At 36.7% G+C, this 19,439-nt stretch overlaps 4 protein-coding genes across 4 annotated transcripts; all 4 read left to right on the top strand.

The window, feature by feature from the left end:
* The first annotated feature begins 1,299 nt into the window (after nucleotides 1-1,299).
* On the top strand, nucleotides 1,300-4,534 carry LOC122362505 (extracellular calcium-sensing receptor-like). The gene is made up of 6 exons (XM_043263979.1): nucleotides 1,300-1,514; nucleotides 1,640-1,931; nucleotides 2,081-2,872; nucleotides 2,963-3,190; nucleotides 3,377-3,500; nucleotides 3,627-4,534. Exons 1-6 carry the CDS (start codon nucleotides 1,300-1,302, stop codon nucleotides 4,532-4,534), a joined length of 2,559 nt encoding a protein of 852 aa, XP_043119914.1.
* Nucleotides 4,535-6,791: 2,257 nt separating this feature from the next.
* LOC122362504 (extracellular calcium-sensing receptor-like) lies at nucleotides 6,792-10,161 on the top strand. Its single transcript, XM_043263977.1, has 6 exons — nucleotides 6,792-6,991; nucleotides 7,110-7,398; nucleotides 7,578-8,384; nucleotides 8,471-8,698; nucleotides 8,977-9,100; nucleotides 9,248-10,161. Exons 1-6 carry the CDS (start codon nucleotides 6,792-6,794, stop codon nucleotides 10,159-10,161), a joined length of 2,562 nt encoding a protein of 853 aa, XP_043119912.1.
* Nucleotides 10,162-11,851: 1,690 nt separating this feature from the next.
* On the top strand, nucleotides 11,852-14,903 carry LOC122362507 (extracellular calcium-sensing receptor-like). Its single transcript, XM_043263981.1, has 6 exons — nucleotides 11,852-12,051; nucleotides 12,130-12,415; nucleotides 12,550-13,350; nucleotides 13,452-13,679; nucleotides 13,793-13,916; nucleotides 14,008-14,903. Exons 1-6 carry the CDS (start codon nucleotides 11,852-11,854, stop codon nucleotides 14,901-14,903), a joined length of 2,535 nt encoding a protein of 844 aa, XP_043119916.1.
* A 1,042-nt stretch (nucleotides 14,904-15,945) lies between these two features.
* LOC122322911 (extracellular calcium-sensing receptor-like) lies at nucleotides 15,946-19,439 on the top strand. Its single transcript, XM_043216509.1, is given in 7 exon segments — nucleotides 15,946-16,148; nucleotides 16,288-16,576; nucleotides 16,769-17,575; nucleotides 17,784-18,011; nucleotides 18,187-18,310; nucleotides 18,534-19,405; nucleotides 19,407-19,439. Coding segments are annotated over 7 exon segments (2,556 nt in total).

The raw sequence follows: 19,439 nt of genomic DNA on the forward strand, positions 1-19,439 counted from the left end.
ACAACTCCAAAAGAAAATAAATATGTCAAATTTTACTACAGTTACCCTTAAACTTTAATTATCATACCAAATTACTGCTTTTGTGATAGAAGATGAAAGCTATTTTTTGTGCTTTTTTGGGGATGCATACTATTTAAGGCTTTATTAAGAGACATAGTCAAATAACAGACAAAGTCAGATAACAACAAATAGGGGTGGCACAGGCAAAACACCAGGAAACAAGGAAACAAGCGAGAGCAGGGCAAAAACAGTGAGAGATAATCCAGGTATAACGAGCAATAAACCAAACAGGGGCAAAACAATATCTGAGAGGCAAGATGAAGGGGAAAATCAAAAGTATCCAAACACAGGAGAATCAAACACAGGGAAAACAAGACTATGCAATGACATGGCAAAAAAAAAAAAAAACAGGCTTAGTAGAGCAGTTAAACAACACTCTGCATTGAATGGGAGAAAGTCCAAGATTTCTATAACACAAATCAGATTGGAAGCAGCTGTGTAATCGGGTGAGTGTGTGATGAGTGTGTTGTCAGTGCAATGGATGATGGGGATTCAAGTCCAACAGTAGCGTAGTGCAAAAGTTCATGTGATGCGCGTGTGACCTCTAGTGATTCATAACCCCGATTCATGACAGGTGTTTCTACACACTTGTTAATCAGCTTTCATTTCCCACTGATTTGAGAAAAACATTTTGGGCAGGGTTAGGGTAAGGGATACAGATTGGGATAAATCTATATTTGTGGATGATAATATTGATCCAGGATTAACAAAAAATGATGTGATATGACATGAACTAGTTTAGTATTCACATACATTGTGACAACCACCTCCTTGTGCGCAAGCTTTGGATGTGTGTGCCCATATATCAGAAGTTTAAACTGATTTGGCTTTAAAACACTAATAAAAATGATGATGATAATTAAAAGTGTACGTTTTCATGATGATTGGTGATACTTTATTATATTGCATTTTGTAAAATGGGGCATAATTTAAGTGAATTCACCCTATGATGTAGTGTCTGTGAGGATTTCGTTTATTATTACTATGCTGCTGAAATTATATAGATTTCCTCTCATTTCCAAACTATTATTGAACAAACAATCAAAAGAAGACTGACAAAAAATAAATTTAAAACAGCCCAATAACAAATCCTGTGAAGATGGAGCACCTCCTTCATTAACGCTTCAACTGTGTATGTCCCATAGAGGTTTAGTACCTTTCATCACTATAAATATCACAAAATTCTTTATGATCAGCCTATTACAACACGTCTCTGAATAGCATATATTCAATGGGTGGATGGAGCCATTCTTTGCACTCATGCACGTTGTAATGACCATCATTACTTTTACCAGAGCTAATGAAACTGCCTGTACTCTGCAAGGACAGCCTGTATACCCTCAGTTATGGAAAGATGGAGACATCATGATTGGAGGTGTTTTCTCCTTCCATAGCAGCTGGGAGATCAGACAAATAACATATTCTATTACACCACCTCCGCTGAATTGCATCAGGTAAGCAACATCTGAATCTGAACATCTTCAGTATACTGAAGTATACTTATATATATATAATTTTAAGATTTACTTGTATTGTAATGATTTACATAAAAAATGCATATATTTTTTTTCCAAACAAGTCTTAATTATAGAGATTTCCAGTATGTGCAGTCCATGCTTTTCGCTGTGGAGGAAATCAATAACAGTTCCACCTTGCTACCCGGGGTCTCATTAGGCTACAAGATCTATGACACATGCGGTTCAATGGCAATGGCTGTAAGAGTGACTATGGCTCTTGCTAATGGACATGAAAACACTTCCTCAGCTGGTCCTTGCACAAAGCACGCATATGTGCAAACCATACTGGGAGACACAACCTCATCAGCGTGCATGGCAATGGCAAAAGCTATTGGACCATTCAAACTTCCAATGGTATTAACTATTATTTTTGAAAAGTTCCAATATGACTCTACACTCAAGTTATTTACCATTATATTGTTTATAATATAAGTATAATAATTTCAGAATTGTAAGCCATGATTACTTAATATAAGTTAAAACACTATTTAATTGCCTCTTAGATCAGTCATTATGCCACATGCGAGTGTCTCAGTGACAAAACCAAATATCCCTCATTTCTTCGAACTATTACGAACGATTACTACCAGAGCAGAGCACTGGCAGAACTGGTTAGACACTTTGGCTGGACCTGGGTGGGAGCCATAAGAACGGATGATGATTATGGTAATAATGGGATGGCCACTTTTACAAAGATGGCAGAACAGATGGGTATTTGTTTGGAATATTCTCTCCCGTTTTTCAGAACCTACCCTGAAGATAAAGTAATAAGGATAATTGAACAGATTAAAAGCTCTACTTCAAGAGTGATTGTGGGATTTCTTGTGCATTGGGACTTGGAGGTTCTGCTGCATAAATTTGTTGAATACAATATTACTGGATACCAGTGGGTAGGCACTGAGGGATGGATATCTGATTCAGTCATTGCCAGTATGGATAAGCATCATATTCTTCAAGGAGCAATTGGTCTGGCTATACCCAAAACACAAGTGACAGGTCTAAAGGAATTTATTCTGGACATTAAGCCACTTAAGTCCTCAGGAAGTGCAATTTTTACTGAGCTCTGGGAAGAACTGTTTCAGTGTAAATACTCGACCAAGAATGATTCTGCGTCCACAAGTCCATGTACAGGCAAGGAGGAACTGTCCCAGATGCAAAACACTTTCACAGACATGTCACTCATGCCCATCTTCAGCAATGTGTACAAAGGAGTGTATGCTGTTGCTCATACACTTCATAATCTTCTGGGCTGCGAGAAAAAGTGTGCCTCAAAGAAACAGCTTGATCCTTTAACAGTGGGTTAATGCCAAGTTTAGAATGAGCTCATATGCTTCTTTGAATTAGACATTTTAAAAAAGGTCTCTCTATCCTTTTTTTCCTCCCAGTTTCTGACACACTTGAAAAAGGTGCGTTTCAAAACCAAGGATGGTGAGGAGGTTTACTTTGATAAGAATGGTGAGGCAGTGGCAAAATATGAAGTAATAAATTGGCAACCAAGTAAAAAAAAACATGATGAATTTGTCACTGTTGGGGTTTATGACGCCTCTCTTCCTGTGAAAGATCGTTTGGTAGTGAACATGGATTCAATTGTATGGTCAAATAATGTAACAAAGGTAAGGACTTTGTATTTTTTTTCATTGCAAATAAATGAATAACAAATAGGAAGAAGAAGAAGAAGAAATTAATGAATTAATGAATGAATAAAAACTCAACCATGTATTATGATTGAATTTATGTTTTGACTTTATCATTGAATAGATACAGTAATAATTTGTATAAAGTTGAAATATTTGTCACAGGTACCGGTGTCTGTGTGCAGTGAGAGCTGCCCCCCTGGCACTAGGAAGGCTGTGAAGAAAGGAAAACCTATATGTTGTTATGACTGCATTCCTTGCACAGAGGGAGAGATCAGTAACACTACAGGTAAAAGTAAATCACTATATCCATAATATATATATATATATATATATATATATATATATATATATATATATATATATATATATATATATATATATATATATTAATTATTGCATTCATTACATATAGATTCTGTAACATGTCTGCGGTGCCATCAAGACTTCTGGTCAAATCTGAAAAAAGATGGATGTGTTGAGAAGGAGACTGAATTTTTGTCTTTTGAGGAAATCATGGGGATTTTGCTTACAACAATTTCTATTGTTGGTGCATTTATTACAATGATAATTGCTGTCATATTTTTCAAATATAAAAATACCCCAATAGTGAAAGCCAACAACTCAGAATTGAGCTTCCTGCTTCTGTTTTCACTGATGTTGTGTTTTCTCTGTTCTCTTACTTTCATTGGTCGACCCACTGAGTGGTCCTGTATGTTGCGTCACACAGCATTCGGGATCACTTTTGTTCTCTGTATCTCCTGTGTTCTGGGAAAGACAGTTGTAGTTTTAATGGCCTTCAGGGCTACACTTCCAGGAAGTGATGTCATGAAATGGTTTGGGCCTCCTCAACAAAGGTTCAGTGTCCTTATATTTACTCTTATACAAGTGCTTATTTGTGTGCTTTGGTTAACAATATGTCCCCCCTTTCCATTTAAAAATCTAAATTACTTCAAGGAAAAAATCATTTTAGAGTGTGATGTAGGTTCATCTATAGGTTTCTGGGCTGTTCTGGGTTATATAGGATTTCTTGCTCTTTTGTGTTTCATTTTGGCTTTTCTAGCCCGTAAATTGCCTGATAAGTTTAATGAGGCTAAGTTCATCACATTCAGTATGCTCATATTCTGTGCTGTGTGGATTGCATTTATTCCAGCTTATGTAAGCTCTCCTGGAAAGTTTACAGTGGCAGTAGAGATATTCGCTATTTTAGCCTCAAGTTTTGGTTTACTTTTCTGCATTTTTCTCCCAAAATGCTACGTGATTTTACTTAAACCAGAGAAGAATTCCAAAAAGCATATGATGGGCAAAGCGGCATCAAACTAAGACTAAGATTAACATCTGTAAATTTATTTATTTACAAATATCCTTTATTGCAATTTTATGAATATGCTAAGGAATAAAATGCAACATGACATGTATCATATATGACATTTAAATATGCATCAGGAACACACAACACATCAGTTGCAATGAATGTTTAATGAGATCATTATGTAAATAAAAATATGTAGTTGACAAATTAACATTTACTGTGTACTTTTTTTTTTTAAACCTGCATTTTACATACAGTGAGGAGATCCCCTACTGATTTAGTTCATTGATAAAGAAATAATCACTCTATAATTTTAGTGGTAGGTTTATTTTAACAGTGCGAGACAAAATAACAACAACAAAAATCACATATAAAAAAAAAAAGATAAATTGATTAGGATTTTAATCGGTATTTGACTCCTTTACAAAACATGACTTAGTACTTGGTGCCCTTGTTGGTGATCACAAGAGGTCAAACTGTAGTTGTAGTTAGTTAGCCACAAGGTTTGCACACATCTCAGGAAGGATTTTCAGGATTTTGTCCCACTCCTCTTTGCAAGATACAATTTTATCCCTGACACTTTCCATGAAGGAGAGTTTAAAATCTTTCTTCTGGTAACAAACAGAGATTAGAAGCAGTCACTTTAAAAGAGTGCTACATAGAGACTTAGTGCTAATGACGTCACCCATGCCTTTAATTATGCAGGACTTTAAGGCTTAATATAATGAACCAGAAAGGCATAAGTGACATTTCACCAACTTTACAGGAGAGCCAAGACAAAATACTGTATGTGGTCATAGTTTGATCTGACTTTTACATTTTTTATGATACAAATTTGCAAAATGATAGATGACAGTACTTTTGCCAGTAGAATGAGCATTGAGAGCTATCATTATATATATATATATTAACCAAAAATGTCACTTACGTCCTTTTGGTTCTCATCCCTCAAAAACCACTTTTATATCAGGCTGTAGGCATATTTTTTCTGCTGTAAGGTTGGGCATTTTAACATGGGGAGTCCATGGGACTGACTCTTGCTATATCTGGAGCCAGCCTCTAGGGGCCAGTCAATGAATTGCAGTTTTAGTGACTTCTGTGTTGGTTTCACGAGAAAGACAGAGGTTGCCTCTTGGTTGGACCACTGGCCTATTCATGACACCAAATGTACAGCAAAAGCGGTTCAAAAGCATACAGCTCTTGCAATACTTTGCTCCTTTTGTCACACACCGACTAATTTGTGATGTTCCATTTTAAGCATAATGATTCAATGGACCATTTATAAAGAAATATTTACTTAGTTCCTGAATAAATAAGCTGTTTGAATGAATCAAATAAATGAATAAGTGACTCAATGACTAATTAAAGGGATACTTCACTCCAAATTGATTTTTTTGTTATTAATCACTTACACACATGTTGTTTGTAAAAGCTTTGTTTGTCTTCAGAACACAATTTAAGATATTTTAGATGAAAACAGGAAGCTTGTGGCTGTCCCATTGACTGCCAAGTAAATTCCAGAAAAGTATGAAATTCATTGAGAGTGTAGTCCATCTGCAATCAGTGGTTCAATCTGAATGTTACGAAGCAACAAGAATACTTTTTTTTCTTCACAAAGGCAATAAATAATGACTTTGTTCAATAATTTTTCTGCCCTGTGTCTCTCCAAAATTATTGTAGTGCCATTTTGGAGAATATAAACTGAATGCACTATGTAAACTGACCACCCTTGGTTCAAAAGTGTATATGTAATGCAATTTCTCAAACAATATATGTCTTGCTGAAGCTACTTTTTGTAATGTATGTTTGATGCTTTACATTGACATCTCTTGGGAGCTCATTTAATGTCTGATTAATTTGTGAGTAATTAGATGAACCGATCGCCACACCATGTAATTAATTAGATTAAACATTTTAATCGCTTTGTGTATGTATTCATTTATCCCTATGCAGGTATTTATTTATTGCTGTATACTGTAATTCTCTCATGGATCGCAGCTGAAAGGAACTAATCTTATGGTGGTATTTGTGGTATTTGATATTTGATTGCAGTTATTTCCTATTATGAAATTGCTGGACTTATTTAATTAACATCTTTCCACTGTTTTCTACGCGTTATGCATCAGGTAGAAATACTAGAAATGCTAGAGAAGGATTAACTGCGATTGGTACTTTCGGCCCCTTGAGAGAACTGATGCCATGAATTGTTTGGGCTTCTCACACTGTATAAATGCAGTGGTCTACAACAAGGTAGAAATCAAAACTGCCATGCTGATGCTTCTGCTGCTTTTGATGGTCCTGAAAACCCAGGCAGAAAAGCCTGACTGCACACCACAGGGGCACAGGGTGCTGCCTGAGATGGAGAAAGATGGAGACCTGATAATCGGGGGTGTATTTTCCTTCCGCACCGGACAAAATGGCTACACAGATTCCTTTACAAAACTGCCGGAAATACGTCCATGCAAAGAGTATGTATGTGTCAGTAATTTTCTTTCTTTCTTGTTTTACGTTTATTGTTATTGTGCTGAATCCTCTTCAGTAAAAATACACAATGCCGAAATGCCTAATGACTACATTTTTCTAAAGTTTCAGTTTCAGGGAATTCAAGTTTGCTCACACGTTGATGTTTGCAATAGATGAAATAAACAGGCGCACAGACATTCTCCCCGGAATTAAACTGGGCTACAAAATTTACAATGACTGTGGGTCCACAGATATACTAAGAGCTGTGATGGCATTAGTAAATGGCCTAGATCGGTCAGAAACAGGAGCAAACTGCACTAAACCTCGAACAGTCCAAGCCATCATTGGACATTCTGGCTCAACACCAACCATGAGCTTTGCGAAGATTGTTGGACGATTCCATATACCAGTGGTGAGCTTTTATATCTTTATTCATTTGTTATGTGTACTTATAAATGAATTTCTATGTGGAAATTTCAAACAAGGACACTAATTCAATGCATTTGAAAGTACTCTCATGTATATTTTGACAAATACTTTTGGAAAATTCGTTTTTCAATGTTTATCTTTTCACTACCTCTGTCTTTATAGATTAGTCACTTTGCAACATGTGCTTGTTTGAGCAACAGAAAGGAGTACCCCTCCTTTTTCCGAACTATTCCCAGCGATTACTATCAAAGCAGAGCACTGGCCCAGCTGGTCAGACATTTTGGCTGGATGTGGGTGGGGGCATTAAGCAATAAAAATGATTATGGAATAAATGGAATAACTACATTTATCAAGGCTGCTAATGAGGAAGGAGTGTGTATTGAATACTCAGAGGCCTTCGAAAGTACCGGTCCATACCAGGAAATAATTAGAATTGTTAATGTTATCAGAACCTCCACATCTAAGGTAATAATGGCTTTCATGTCACACAGAGAGATTAAGATACTGGTGGATGAGATATACAGGCAGAACATTACAGGACTGCAGTGGATCGGAAGTGATGCCTGGATCACAGATGACTCTCTAGCAGATATCAGCGGTCATACTTTGCTCATTGGATCCATCGGATTCACTGTCCGCAATGCTCAAATACCCGGACTAGATCTTTTTCTACATGAAGTGAATCCCTCTCAATTTCCTAACAGCATATTTCTCAAAGACTTTTGGGAGTATGTCTTTGACTGTTCTTTGAACCCGAGTGAAAAAAGAAATACATGCAATGGCTCTGAGAACTTGAGGGATGTGCAAAACTCTTTCACCGACTTGACTGACTTAAGGTTCTCGAACAATATATATAAAGCTGTTTATGCAGTAGCTCACGCAATTAATAATCTCCTTTCGTGTGAACAAAACAAAAGCTTCAATTCTAATTCCACCTGTCTAAAACTTGTTGAAATAAAGGCTTGGCAGGTTAGACCAGCTGTAAAATGCACATATATTTCAGTCTGTTAGCCTAAAGACACTAACATTTTTTCTATTTGATTTGCTTGTTGAAGGTCTTAAATTCCTTGCAGTCGATAAATTTCACCACACCTGGGGGTGAAAATGTATTTTTTGATAACAACGGAGACTCACCAGCAAGATATGAGCTGATCAATCTACAAAGTGTTAATAGAGGCAAAATGAAGGTGGAAACTATTGGCTATTACGATGCCTCTTTGCCTAAAGGTCAGCACTTCTCTATGAATAACGTTCAGGTAGTCTGGAGAGAAGGAAGGCATCTGGTAGAGCTTTTTTTAAGAGTTTTTAAATACATACACACATGCACACATTTGTTTCTGTGATTTGTGGGGACTTTTCATAGACTTCTATCACTTTTATACTGACCAAACAATATTTTCTATCCCATAACCCAACCCTAAACCTACCCCTTAAATTGTTACAAGCATCATATACAGTTTTTAAAATTAAACATTTAGTATAAACAAGTACACACACAAACACACACACATTTTCTTGAAGTAAACATAATTTTTTGTGTGCTTGTATTGGAACTATGCAGGTGCCTGTGTCCGTGTGCAGTGAGAGCTGTCCCCCGGGCACAAGGAAAGCTGTACAGAAAGGAAAACCTGTCTGCTGTTATGACTGTATTCCATGCCCTCCAGGAGAGATTAGTAACAGCACAGGTACATAACTATTATGAAAAAAAATAAAATAAAATGCCTGTTATAATAAAAGTATTTGAAGATTTGTTTTGTCGCAGAAGTGGAGACAATGCTTGATCTGTACTTTAATTAGAATTCATTGTTTTCATTTCATTTTCTTCTTTCTAGATTCTATTAATTGCCTCAAATGCCCTGTTGCTCAGTGGTCAAATACAAGAGGAGATGCCTGCATCCCAAAAGAAATTGAATTCTTCTCCTACGATGAAATAATGGGGATACTTTTGGCATTATTTTCTTTAGTTGGGGTCTTTTTCACATTATTAATCATGCTCATTTTCTACATGTACAGAAACACACCTATAGTTAGAGCCAACAACTCAGAGCTGAGCTTCCTGTTGCTTTTCTCACTGACTCTGTGTTTCCTCTGTTCTCTTACTTTCATTGGTCAACCCACTGAGTGGTCCTGTATGTTACGTCACACAGCATTTGGGATCACTTTTGTTCTCTGTATCTCATGTGTTTTGGGGAAAACTATTGTAGTGTTAATGGCCTTCAAGGCTACACTTCCAGGAAGTAATGTCATGAAATGGTTTGGCCCTGTACAACAACGACTCTGTGTTCTTACCTTTGCACTTATACAGGTGCTTATATGTGCAATTTGGTTAATATTATCTCCACCATTTCCATTTATGAACATGGTTCTTTATCAGGAAAAAATAATTCTAGAATGTAGCTTAGGTTCAGCTATTGGTTTCTGGACTGTTCTAGGTTATATTGGTCTCCTGGCTGTCCTTTGCTTTGTTTTAGCTTTTCTTGCTCGTAAGCTGCCAGACAACTTCAATGAAGCTAAGTTCATCACATTCAGTATGCTCATATTCTGTGCTGTATGGATCACATTTATACCAGCTTATGTCAGTTCTCCTGGAAAATTTATTGTTGCTGTGGAAATATTTGCCATTTTGGGATCTAGCTTTGGTTTGCTGTTCTGCATTTTCCTGCCAAAATGCTATGTAATCTTACTGAGACCTGAAATGAACACTAAAAAGCATGTTACGGCGAAGCTGTCAAATGATAGCCATTAGTAGTTATTAAAGTGTAAAGAAATGGACATGAGAAGACACAACCTCTGATATAATGCATCTTCACTATTGTTATGCTTTTCAATATGCTGAAAATAAACAAGACTAAAGCTGTTAAAACTGTTGTGTGATTGAGTAGTTTCTTCTGCACTTATGTCATGCTGCCCCCTAAAGCTGATGATAAAGTAGTGCATATTCCTTCCATTACTTCCAACCTTACTTCCACGTAAACTGTCATAGAAATATAAGTATTTTAATACATCTTACGAAAAGTGCCAAGAAAATGAGTTTGGTGAACAGTTTGAGATGACTGGTGGGTTAATGTGTTCAATAGATTTCACACAAGCACAGTTTAAACTACTGCAGGGTTCATTGTTCCAAGGCTTTCTTTCTTTCTTTTATTGGAATAATATTCTGACAATTTGTCAAAATGATTTAAAGTAAAGGTCAATGACTGCTCCTCTGTTGCAATCTCTGATGAATGCATGGATGTTGTGTAATATGTTTAAAATGAATACTTTCGTTTGGAAAGACATAAAAGTTGCTTCATTTTAAATAGAGGTTGCCCCCTAATGGAGGCTGCCATGCTGTTGCATCACCACCACTTTAGTCATTTTAATATTTAAAATAATACTGTATAATCATGTTGCTTTAATGTAAAGTTTATTTTATATAGTAACCTCAACAACAAACACTTCATAATCCAATCCAAATCATAATCCCGAAGGAGTAACAGCAAAGTGGTATAGATCAGCATGTGTGTGATCCACAGGACATCCTTGGTTACTGGGCCACATCTTTTTAAAAACAGTTCTTATTCATATATTGTGTGAGCACATTTCATGGTATGTGTCAAATATTCATGTTCACATTATGCATTACGTGGAAGGGAGACATTTTTAATTGCATTATGTTAGATTGTAGTTAGAGAAGTTTTTACCGTGGTCATAATGCAGCATGTGTCTGCCTTCACTGTCAATAGTGACACTCCAAAAAGATAATGTGTCAGGGGAACTAACTAACTTAAATATAACTAACAAAATATTAAGCGTAGTGACCAGTATAAATTTCGTTCCAATCTTCATTATCACTATATAAAAAGAAAGTCAAGCTGGGTGCATTGCATCATGAAAATAGTAAATAACACATCACTACCAAATTTAAACCAATTAAATCAATTCCAAAATTCTTATTCTGGATTTAGGCAAGAAGATAAGCACAATTTTATGTAAAACCTAGTTTAATTTTACTATACTTGTTTGATATTCATAATTTAAAAATACAGTGCAACCTTTTTACAGGTTTATATTCTATTTACAGTTAGGGACACTTAATTTCTAGGGATTATAGTTTATTTGATTACAGAGACCGTCTCTGCATTTAATAACAAATTGTTCCATCTTGTCATTACACATCCCTATCATTCTGTTCTCATACTTGATGCTGTTCAGTGCTTTGATACAATCTGTATTGTTAAAGGCACTATATACATAAAAGTGACTGACTGGTTGATTGATTAGTTTATTTAGTGTGTTGTTTTCTCTTTGGCTTAAATTAAGCAAATACCAAGAAACTCCCTTAGAAAATAACAAAATGCCAAGATACACCCACTACATTAAATTCTGTGGATAAGAATCCAACAGCTGTTATATAAGACAGCACTAGATGTTTTGCAGCCAGTTGAGGGTTTAGAATGGCGTTCTTACACACATGGCTTCTGTTCACGTTGGTGAAAGCAGCTGACCCTCCATGCAAGTTATGGGGGTCTCCTGACATTCCTCAGCTTAAAAGAGACGGTGATGTAACAATTGGGGGCATCTTTTCCTTCCACAATAGCTGGGAAGAAATTATGCCCACATTCACTTCTAAACCAGACCAGGCAAAATGTAAGAGGTGAGTGGCTAAGGTGACCTGTCTTACCTTTTGCATTTTCATTGTCATTTGATGTCTTACAGTTTATTTCATTTTTAGTTTGAGTCTCAGAGAATTTCAAAATGCACAGACAATGGTATTTGCCATTGAAGAAATCAACAAAAGGGCCGATATTCTTCCTGGTATCAGTTTGGGTTACAAAATCTATGATTCGTGCGGATCAATAGAAATGGCCCTTAGAGCCTCCCTGTCATTAGTTAATGGAGATGATGCTTCCCAGTTGTCCTGTCAAAGACCTAACACAATCCAAGCTATCATTGCAGAAACATCCTCTACTCCAACTATTGCCATTTCTGCCACTGTTGGACCTCTGCATTTATCTGTGGTAAGTTGCTGCATCTTTACGCTAATTTGTATGTTTAAAACCCAAGCAAAGATCTGTAACAAAATTACATATAAGATGCTTCTTACTAATACATCACGACTTTCTTTCCTTTTTTTCTGCGTAAAAAAATGCAGATCAGTCATTTTGCAACTTGTGCCTGTCTTAGTGACAGAAAGAAACACCCCTCCTTCTTCAGGACCATTCCCAGTGATTATTATCAGAGCCAAGCACTGGCCAAGCTGGTCAAGTATTTTGGCTGGACCTGGGTAGGGGCTCTTTGCAGCGATAATGATTATGGAAACAATGGCATGAACACTTTTATCAAAGCAGCCACAGAATTTGGAGTCTGTGTAGAATTCTCAGAGGCATTCTTCAGGACTGATCCCAGGGAGGAAATTTTGAGAATTGTGGATATTGTAAAGAAATCTAGCTCTAAAGTGATTGTTGCTTTTGTATCCTACTCAGACATGGAAATTCTTCTAGGTGAAATAGCACAACAGAACATTACTGGGCTACAGTGGATTGGTAGTGAATCCTGGATCTCCGATACGAACATTGCTACTGGTAAATGGCAACAGGTTCTTAGTGGGTCCATGGGCTTTGCCATCCCAAAAGCTGAAATAAGAGGCCTACGAGAATTTTTAAGTAATCTTAACCAGTCTTCAGACATACATCTCTATAAGGAGCTGTGGGAAACAATATTTCAATGTAAACTTTCCCCACAAGAATCTACTGGAAGCAGAATTATGTGCAAAGGCAATGAAAGTTTGAACAATGTGCAGAACCAGTACACAGATGTCACAGAATTACAAATTGCCAATAATGTTTACAAGGCTGTGTATGCTGTTGCTTATGCTCTGAACGGCACAATCAGTTGTTCAAAATGGAACACAAACCAAAGCAAATGCCTGGATAAAGTCAATAATACGTGGCAGGTAGCATCATTTGCATAGATGTGGAAATGGTCATGTCAATAATGGGCATCACACTAAAAAACTTCATTCATTTATTTACATCTATTCGCATGGCTTTGTAGGTACTTAATGCCTTGAGGCAAGTGAACTTCTTCACTGAAACAGGTGAGAAGGTATTCTTTGATAAAAATGGAGATCCTGCAGCAAGGTATGATCTCCTGAACTGGCAGCAGGAGGAGGATGGGACAACAAAGTTTGTTAAAGTGGGTTTCTATGATGCATCTTTACAACCAGAGTTTCAGCTTTCATTTAACAACATCAGCATAGTTTGGGCCAAAAATCAACAGCAGGTACTTTTTATTGTTTGTGCCCGTGTACGAGCATGCCTATAGATTTGAAGTATCTTACATTGCTATAAACAAGAAGCAAGCTGCGTTGTAGTACAAACTGTTGGGTTTGCCAGGTACCTGTGTCCGTGTGCAGTGAGAGCTGTTCCCCAGGCACTAGGAAGGCTGTGAAAAAAGGAAAACCTGTCTGCTGTTATGACTGTATTCCATGTGCAGAAGGAGAAATCAGTAATAAGACAGGTATGAAATAAGAACACATAACATCAATAAGCAAAAGCAATACTACCTAATATATATATAAAACATATAATCTTCCCCTTTCCTTCCTCAGATTCAGTGATCTGTTTTAAGTGCCCTCCGGAATTTTGGTCAAACAAATGGAGAGATACGTGTGTCCCAAAACTTGTGGAATTCTTATCATTTGAAGATGTGATGGGAATTATTCTAGTACTGTTTTCTTTATTGGGTGTATTTGTTACATTAGGTATTGCAGTAGTTTTCTTTGTACATAAAGACACCCCCATAGTAAAAGCCAACAACTCTGAACTGAGCTTCCTGCTGCTCTTCTCACTGACTCTGTGTTTTCTCTGTTCTCTTACTTTCATTGGTCGACCCACTGAGTGGTCCTGTATGTTGCGTCACACAGCATTTGGAATCACTTTTGTTCTCTGTATCTCATGTGTTTTAGGGAAAACCATTGTTGTGTTAATGGCCTTTAGGGCTACACTTCCTGGAAGTAATGTCATGAAATGGTTTGGGCCACTGCAGCAAAGACTTAGCGTCATTGCTTTCACTCTATTACAGGTTCTAATTTGTGTGCTTTGGTTAACATTATCCCCTCCTTCCCCATATATGAACATGAATTATTACCAAGAAAGAATAATTCTAGAATGTAAGTTAGGTTCAGAATTTGGTTTCTGGGCTGTTCTGGGTTATATTGGCCTGCTGGCTGCCTTGTGCTTTATTCTAGCTTTTCTTGCTCGTAAGCTCCCTGATAACTTCAATGAAGCCAAGTTCATCACATTCAGTATGCTCATATTCTGTGCTGTATGGATCACATTTATCCCAGCTTATGTAAGTTCTCCTGGAAAATTTACTGTAGCTGTTGAGATATTTGCTATTTTAGCTTCGAGTTTTGGTTTACTGTTTTGCATATTTTCTCCAAAATGTTACATTATTTTAGTTAGGCCAGAACAAAACACAAAGAAACACATGATGGGTAAATAATATTAATACTGTCAACTCAAAAAAGCAGCCATCTAAAGTGTTTAATTTTAAATTTATCTCTGTTGTGACAAATAAAGCCAATGCACCAATTATATATCAAAGCTGTAACATAGAAATTTAAGTGATTTACTCCAGTGAATTGTATATTTAAAAAATTATCCCGGGTTTTATGAATGTCTTTCAGCAGTATGAACAGATTTAATAAAATCTAAAATGTGCTTTGTGAGTTATCAAAAAAGAAGAAAGGTGTTTCGTGTCATATGTGAAGTTTATGAGTTTGGGTACCATAAAAATAATTTGCACACAATAATAAATAATTACAATCAATTATTTATTTTATTATTTTGCACCACCCAGTTAAGAACATCAGCTATAACTCCTTAAATAACAGGCAGAGTTTTTTGTTTATTTTCTCAGACCACATTCAGTGCCCAGTACTACAGTTTTGCTTCATTCAAAAACAAGAAAACCTTTTTAAGAACATGCTTCATAACTTCTTATTCAAGCTCTTGTACTGTCCTGGCTGGACTGTTGGAATGCTCTCTTCACAGGTCTTCCAGTCAGTTCTGTCAAACCTTTACAATGAATACAGAATGCAGAAACAAGATTAACTGTTAATGAACTGAAAAGTATGCACATCACACCTCAGTTTAGCAATTCAAAGCATTAATGTTCACCTACAAAACCATCCACTGGCCCTTCACCTTTTAACCAAAATTTATTATTTCAGACTTATGTGTCCTCTAGAAGCTTGCATTATGAAAGAATATTAGAGAGTAAAGTAAATAAATTAGCTTTCCATCGATGCATGGTTTCTTAGAATTGGACATTCATTAATCTATGCAATGTATTGTTGGCTATTGCTACAAGTATGCCTTGTGCTACTTATTAATTGTTTTCAAAGTCATAGGTCCATGGCCAATGGAAGATGTATACATGATGTAAAATAATTCATCCTCTGTTATGGGTGTAATCAAAAGCTTTGGTCTATAAAAAGAGGGAACGTGTTGGCCTCTGAGTGTTTGAAGGGATCCAATCCACAATGCTGATTCTGGACCTACTACTGCTCTTGTCAGCATTGATCAAAGCAGAACAGCCATACTGTAGGCAACAGGGCAAAGCACAGCCGCCTGAGTTCATCAGTGATGGTGCTCTTAAGATCGGAGGCATCTTCACATTTTACACAGGCTATACAGGGGTGGTTCCAAAGTTTACCAGATTACCTCCTCAACCAAAATGCAAGGAGTATGTATGTCTTCAATGCATTTTATCATAGCGTACAGTATAATGTGCAGGGTTAAATGATGCATTAATGTATGTGTTTTGGTTCTGTGTGCTATATTTTTCCACTCTTGCTCTAACAAAAAGCAACATGTCTCTTTAGTATCAATTATAGGGAATTTAAATTTGCATGCACTATGATCTTCGCGATAGAGGAAATAAATAAAAACCCAAATATACTCCCAAACCACACACTGGGGTATGAAATCTTCAATGCTTGTGGATTCTCTAACATTCTTCAGTCTGCACTTTCACTGTCCAGTGGACAAGATGGCGTCTTCGATGAATTAAACTGCACCAAGACCGATACTGTACAGGCTATAATAGGTCATTCCGGATCCACTCCGACCATTGGGTTTGCTAGAATAACTGGCCGATTTCAAATACCCGTGGTAAGATGTCATCCGATTATGCAATGCATCAAGTTTACCATTATTATGCTGGTATATATATATATATATATATATATATATATATATATATATATATATATATATATATATATATATACATTGTTACAGATTCTCTCTGTAAAAAAAAATCTCATTCATGCTGTTGTCACATTTGATTTTGTGTTCACACAGATCAGTCATTTTGCTACCTGTGCTTGCCTAAGCAACAGAAAAGAGTTTCCTTCTTTCTTCAGAACTATTCCCAGTGATTACTACCAGAGCAGAGCACTGGCCCAGCTGGTAAAACATTTTGGTTGGACATGGGTGGGAGCCTTAAGCAATGACAATGATTATGGTAAAAATGGCATTGCCACATTCATCAAGGCTGCACAAGAGGAAGGAATCTGTATTGAATACTCTGAAGCTTTTGAAAGCACAGGTTCGAAAACGTCATTAACAAATACTGTAGACACCATCAGAACCTCCACATCTAAGGTAATCGTGGCTTTCATGTCACACAGAGAGATTAAGATACTGGTGGATGAGTTATACAGTCAAAACATTACGGGACTGCAGTGGATCGGAAGTGATGCCTGGATCACAGATGACTCTTTTGTAGATAGCCAAGGCCATGCTTTGCTAATTGGATCTATAGGATTCACTGTCCGCAATGCTCAAATACCTGGACTAGGCCCTTTTCTACAAGATGTCAATCCCTCTCAGTTTCCAAAAAGTATGTTTCTCAAAGAATTCTGGGAAAGCGTTTTTCAGTGCTCGCTGAGCCCAAATGCAACACAAAGGTCATGCAATGGCTCAGAGCACTTAAAATATGTCAAACATCCTTTTACCGATGTGTCTGATTTGAGATATGCCAATAATGTCTACAAGGCTGTATATGCAATTGCTCATGCATTGGATAATTTATTGTCATGTAAGCAACATAAAGGCCAATTTTCTAATGCCACCTGTGCCCAAGAAACTACAATACAACCTTGGCAGGTAAAATACATTCTAAATAGAAAATATAAATAAATTATAATATATATATATATATATATATATATATATATATATATATATATATATATATATATATATAAATATGTAAACATCTAAATATATGAGGAATTAAATACATTTTAACCAATGCAGTCACCATGGGTGTTATCATTTTATTTTATCAACAAAAAGTGTTTTTCCATTTCAGATTTTACATTATCTGCAGACTGTGAATTTCACCATGAATGGGGGAGAGACATTGTTTTTTGATAGCAATGGTGACTCCCCTGCGAGATATGAACTGGTAAACTTGCAAAAGGTCACAAAAGGCACAATGGAAGTAGTCACAATTGGCTACTATGATGCAACTTTGCCTCGAGGGCAACAATTTATCATGAACAATGTCAACACCATCTGGGGAGGAGGCCTAAGGACTGTAAGAGTCTCTTTTCAAATGAACTTACCAATCAAAACAAAATCCCCAAATGCACATGTGATGCAGCGATGCATTATAACGACACAGACAAACATATGTAAACATGTGCAAACATGTCACGCAGCATATTATTTTTCTATTGTTGTTCAAGTAGATTTCCCCTGGTGTGTGGCAGGTGCCTGTGTCTGTGTGCAGTGAGAGCTGTCCCCTAGGAACTAGGAAAGCGGTGCAGAAAGGAAGGCCCATCTGCTGTTTTGACTGTATTTCATGCCCTCCAGGAGAGATTAGTAACACAACAGGTAATGCTTGTTTAATTGCTCTTTTAACACTTACAGTTCATCAAAAGAGGATCAAATGGAAAAGTCTGACAATAATTTTAATTTAAATGATCATACAAACTGTCTTTAAAAAATCATTTAAACACTTATGTCTATTTAAGAGGGGTGGATAATGATCTTGCATGAGGCTTAATTGAAAAAAAAGGCTCATTACTATTACAATTCCATTTTTTACCCAAACTAGATTCATCTGACTGTGTGAAGTGCCCTTTTGGATACTGGTCCAATAGCAGAGGTGATGAGTGTATCATAAAGACAGTGGAATTCCTGTCATTCACCGAAATCATGGGTATCATTTTGACAATGTTTGGGATACTTGGGGCAATTCTAACTATGTTTATATTTGCAGTATTTTTTCACCACAAAGACACACCGATAGTAAAAGCCAACAACTCAGAGCTGAGCTTCCTGCTGCTCTTCTCACTCTCTCTGTGTTTCCTCTGTTCTCTTACTTTCATTGGTCGACCCACTGAGTGGTCCTGTATGTTGCGTCACACAGCATTCGGGATCACTTTTGTTCTCTGTATCTCCTGTGTTTTGGGGAAAACAGTAGTGGTGTTAATGGCCTTTAAAGCTACACTTCCAGGAAGAAATGTCATGAAATGGTTTGGGCCTCTTCAACAGAGAATAAGTGTTGTTGGCTTTACTCTTGTACAGGTTCTCATCTGTTCGCTTTGGTTAACAATATCACCACCTTCCCCATATATGAACATGAGCTATTACAGAGAAAGGATTATCCTAGAGTGCAGATTAGGTTCAGCGCTCAGCTTTTGGGCTGTTCTGGGTTACATTGGCTTATTGGCTGTCTTGTGTTTTATTCTGGCTTTTCTAGCTAGAAAGCTGCCTGATAACTTTAATGAAGCTAAATTCATCACATTCAGCATGCTCATATTCTGTGCTGTCTGGATTGCCTTTATCCCAGCTTACCTAAGCACACCAGGGAAGTTTACAGTAGCAGTGGAGATATTTGCCATTTTAACATCCAGTTATAGTCTACTGATCTGTATTTTCATTCCAAAATGTTATGTTGTCCTGCTAAGACCAGGTGCAAACACAAAAAAAACATTTACTAGGGAAAATTACACATTAA

This window comes from Puntigrus tetrazona, chromosome 18 (genome assembly GCF_018831695.1).
Source record: "Puntigrus tetrazona isolate hp1 chromosome 18, ASM1883169v1, whole genome shotgun sequence".
NCBI lineage: Eukaryota > Metazoa > Chordata > Actinopteri > Cypriniformes > Cyprinidae > Puntigrus > Puntigrus tetrazona.

What these genes read in the sequence shown, in the direction of transcription:
- LOC122362507 (XM_043263981.1), top strand. Translation starts at nt 11,852, where the DNA reads ATGGCGTTCTTACACACATGGCTTCTGTTCACGTTGGTGAAAGCAGCT. An exon ending in GGGCCAAAAATCAACAGCAG is followed by an intron (nt 13,680 to 13,792) that starts GTACTTTTTATT and finishes TGGGTTTGCCAG; the next exon opens with GTACCTGTGTCCGTGTGCAG. An exon ending in AGAAATCAGTAATAAGACAG is followed by an intron (nt 13,917 to 14,007) that starts GTATGAAATAAG and finishes TTCCTTCCTCAG; the next exon opens with ATTCAGTGATCTGTTTTAAG.
- LOC122362505 (XM_043263979.1), top strand. Translation starts at nt 1,300, where the DNA reads ATGGAGCCATTCTTTGCACTCATGCACGTTGTAATGACCATCATTACT. An exon ending in GACCATTCAAACTTCCAATG is followed by an intron (nt 1,932 to 2,080) that starts GTATTAACTATT and finishes ATTGCCTCTTAG; the next exon opens with ATCAGTCATTATGCCACATG. An exon ending in AACAGCTTGATCCTTTAACA is followed by an intron (nt 2,873 to 2,962) that starts GTGGGTTAATGC and finishes TTTTCCTCCCAG; the next exon opens with TTTCTGACACACTTGAAAAA.
- LOC122362504 (XM_043263977.1), top strand. Translation starts at nt 6,792, where the DNA reads ATGCTGATGCTTCTGCTGCTTTTGATGGTCCTGAAAACCCAGGCAGAA. An exon ending in GAAATACGTCCATGCAAAGA is followed by an intron (nt 6,992 to 7,109) that starts GTATGTATGTGT and finishes ATTTTTCTAAAG; the next exon opens with TTTCAGTTTCAGGGAATTCA. An exon ending in GACGATTCCATATACCAGTG is followed by an intron (nt 7,399 to 7,577) that starts GTGAGCTTTTAT and finishes CTGTCTTTATAG; the next exon opens with ATTAGTCACTTTGCAACATG.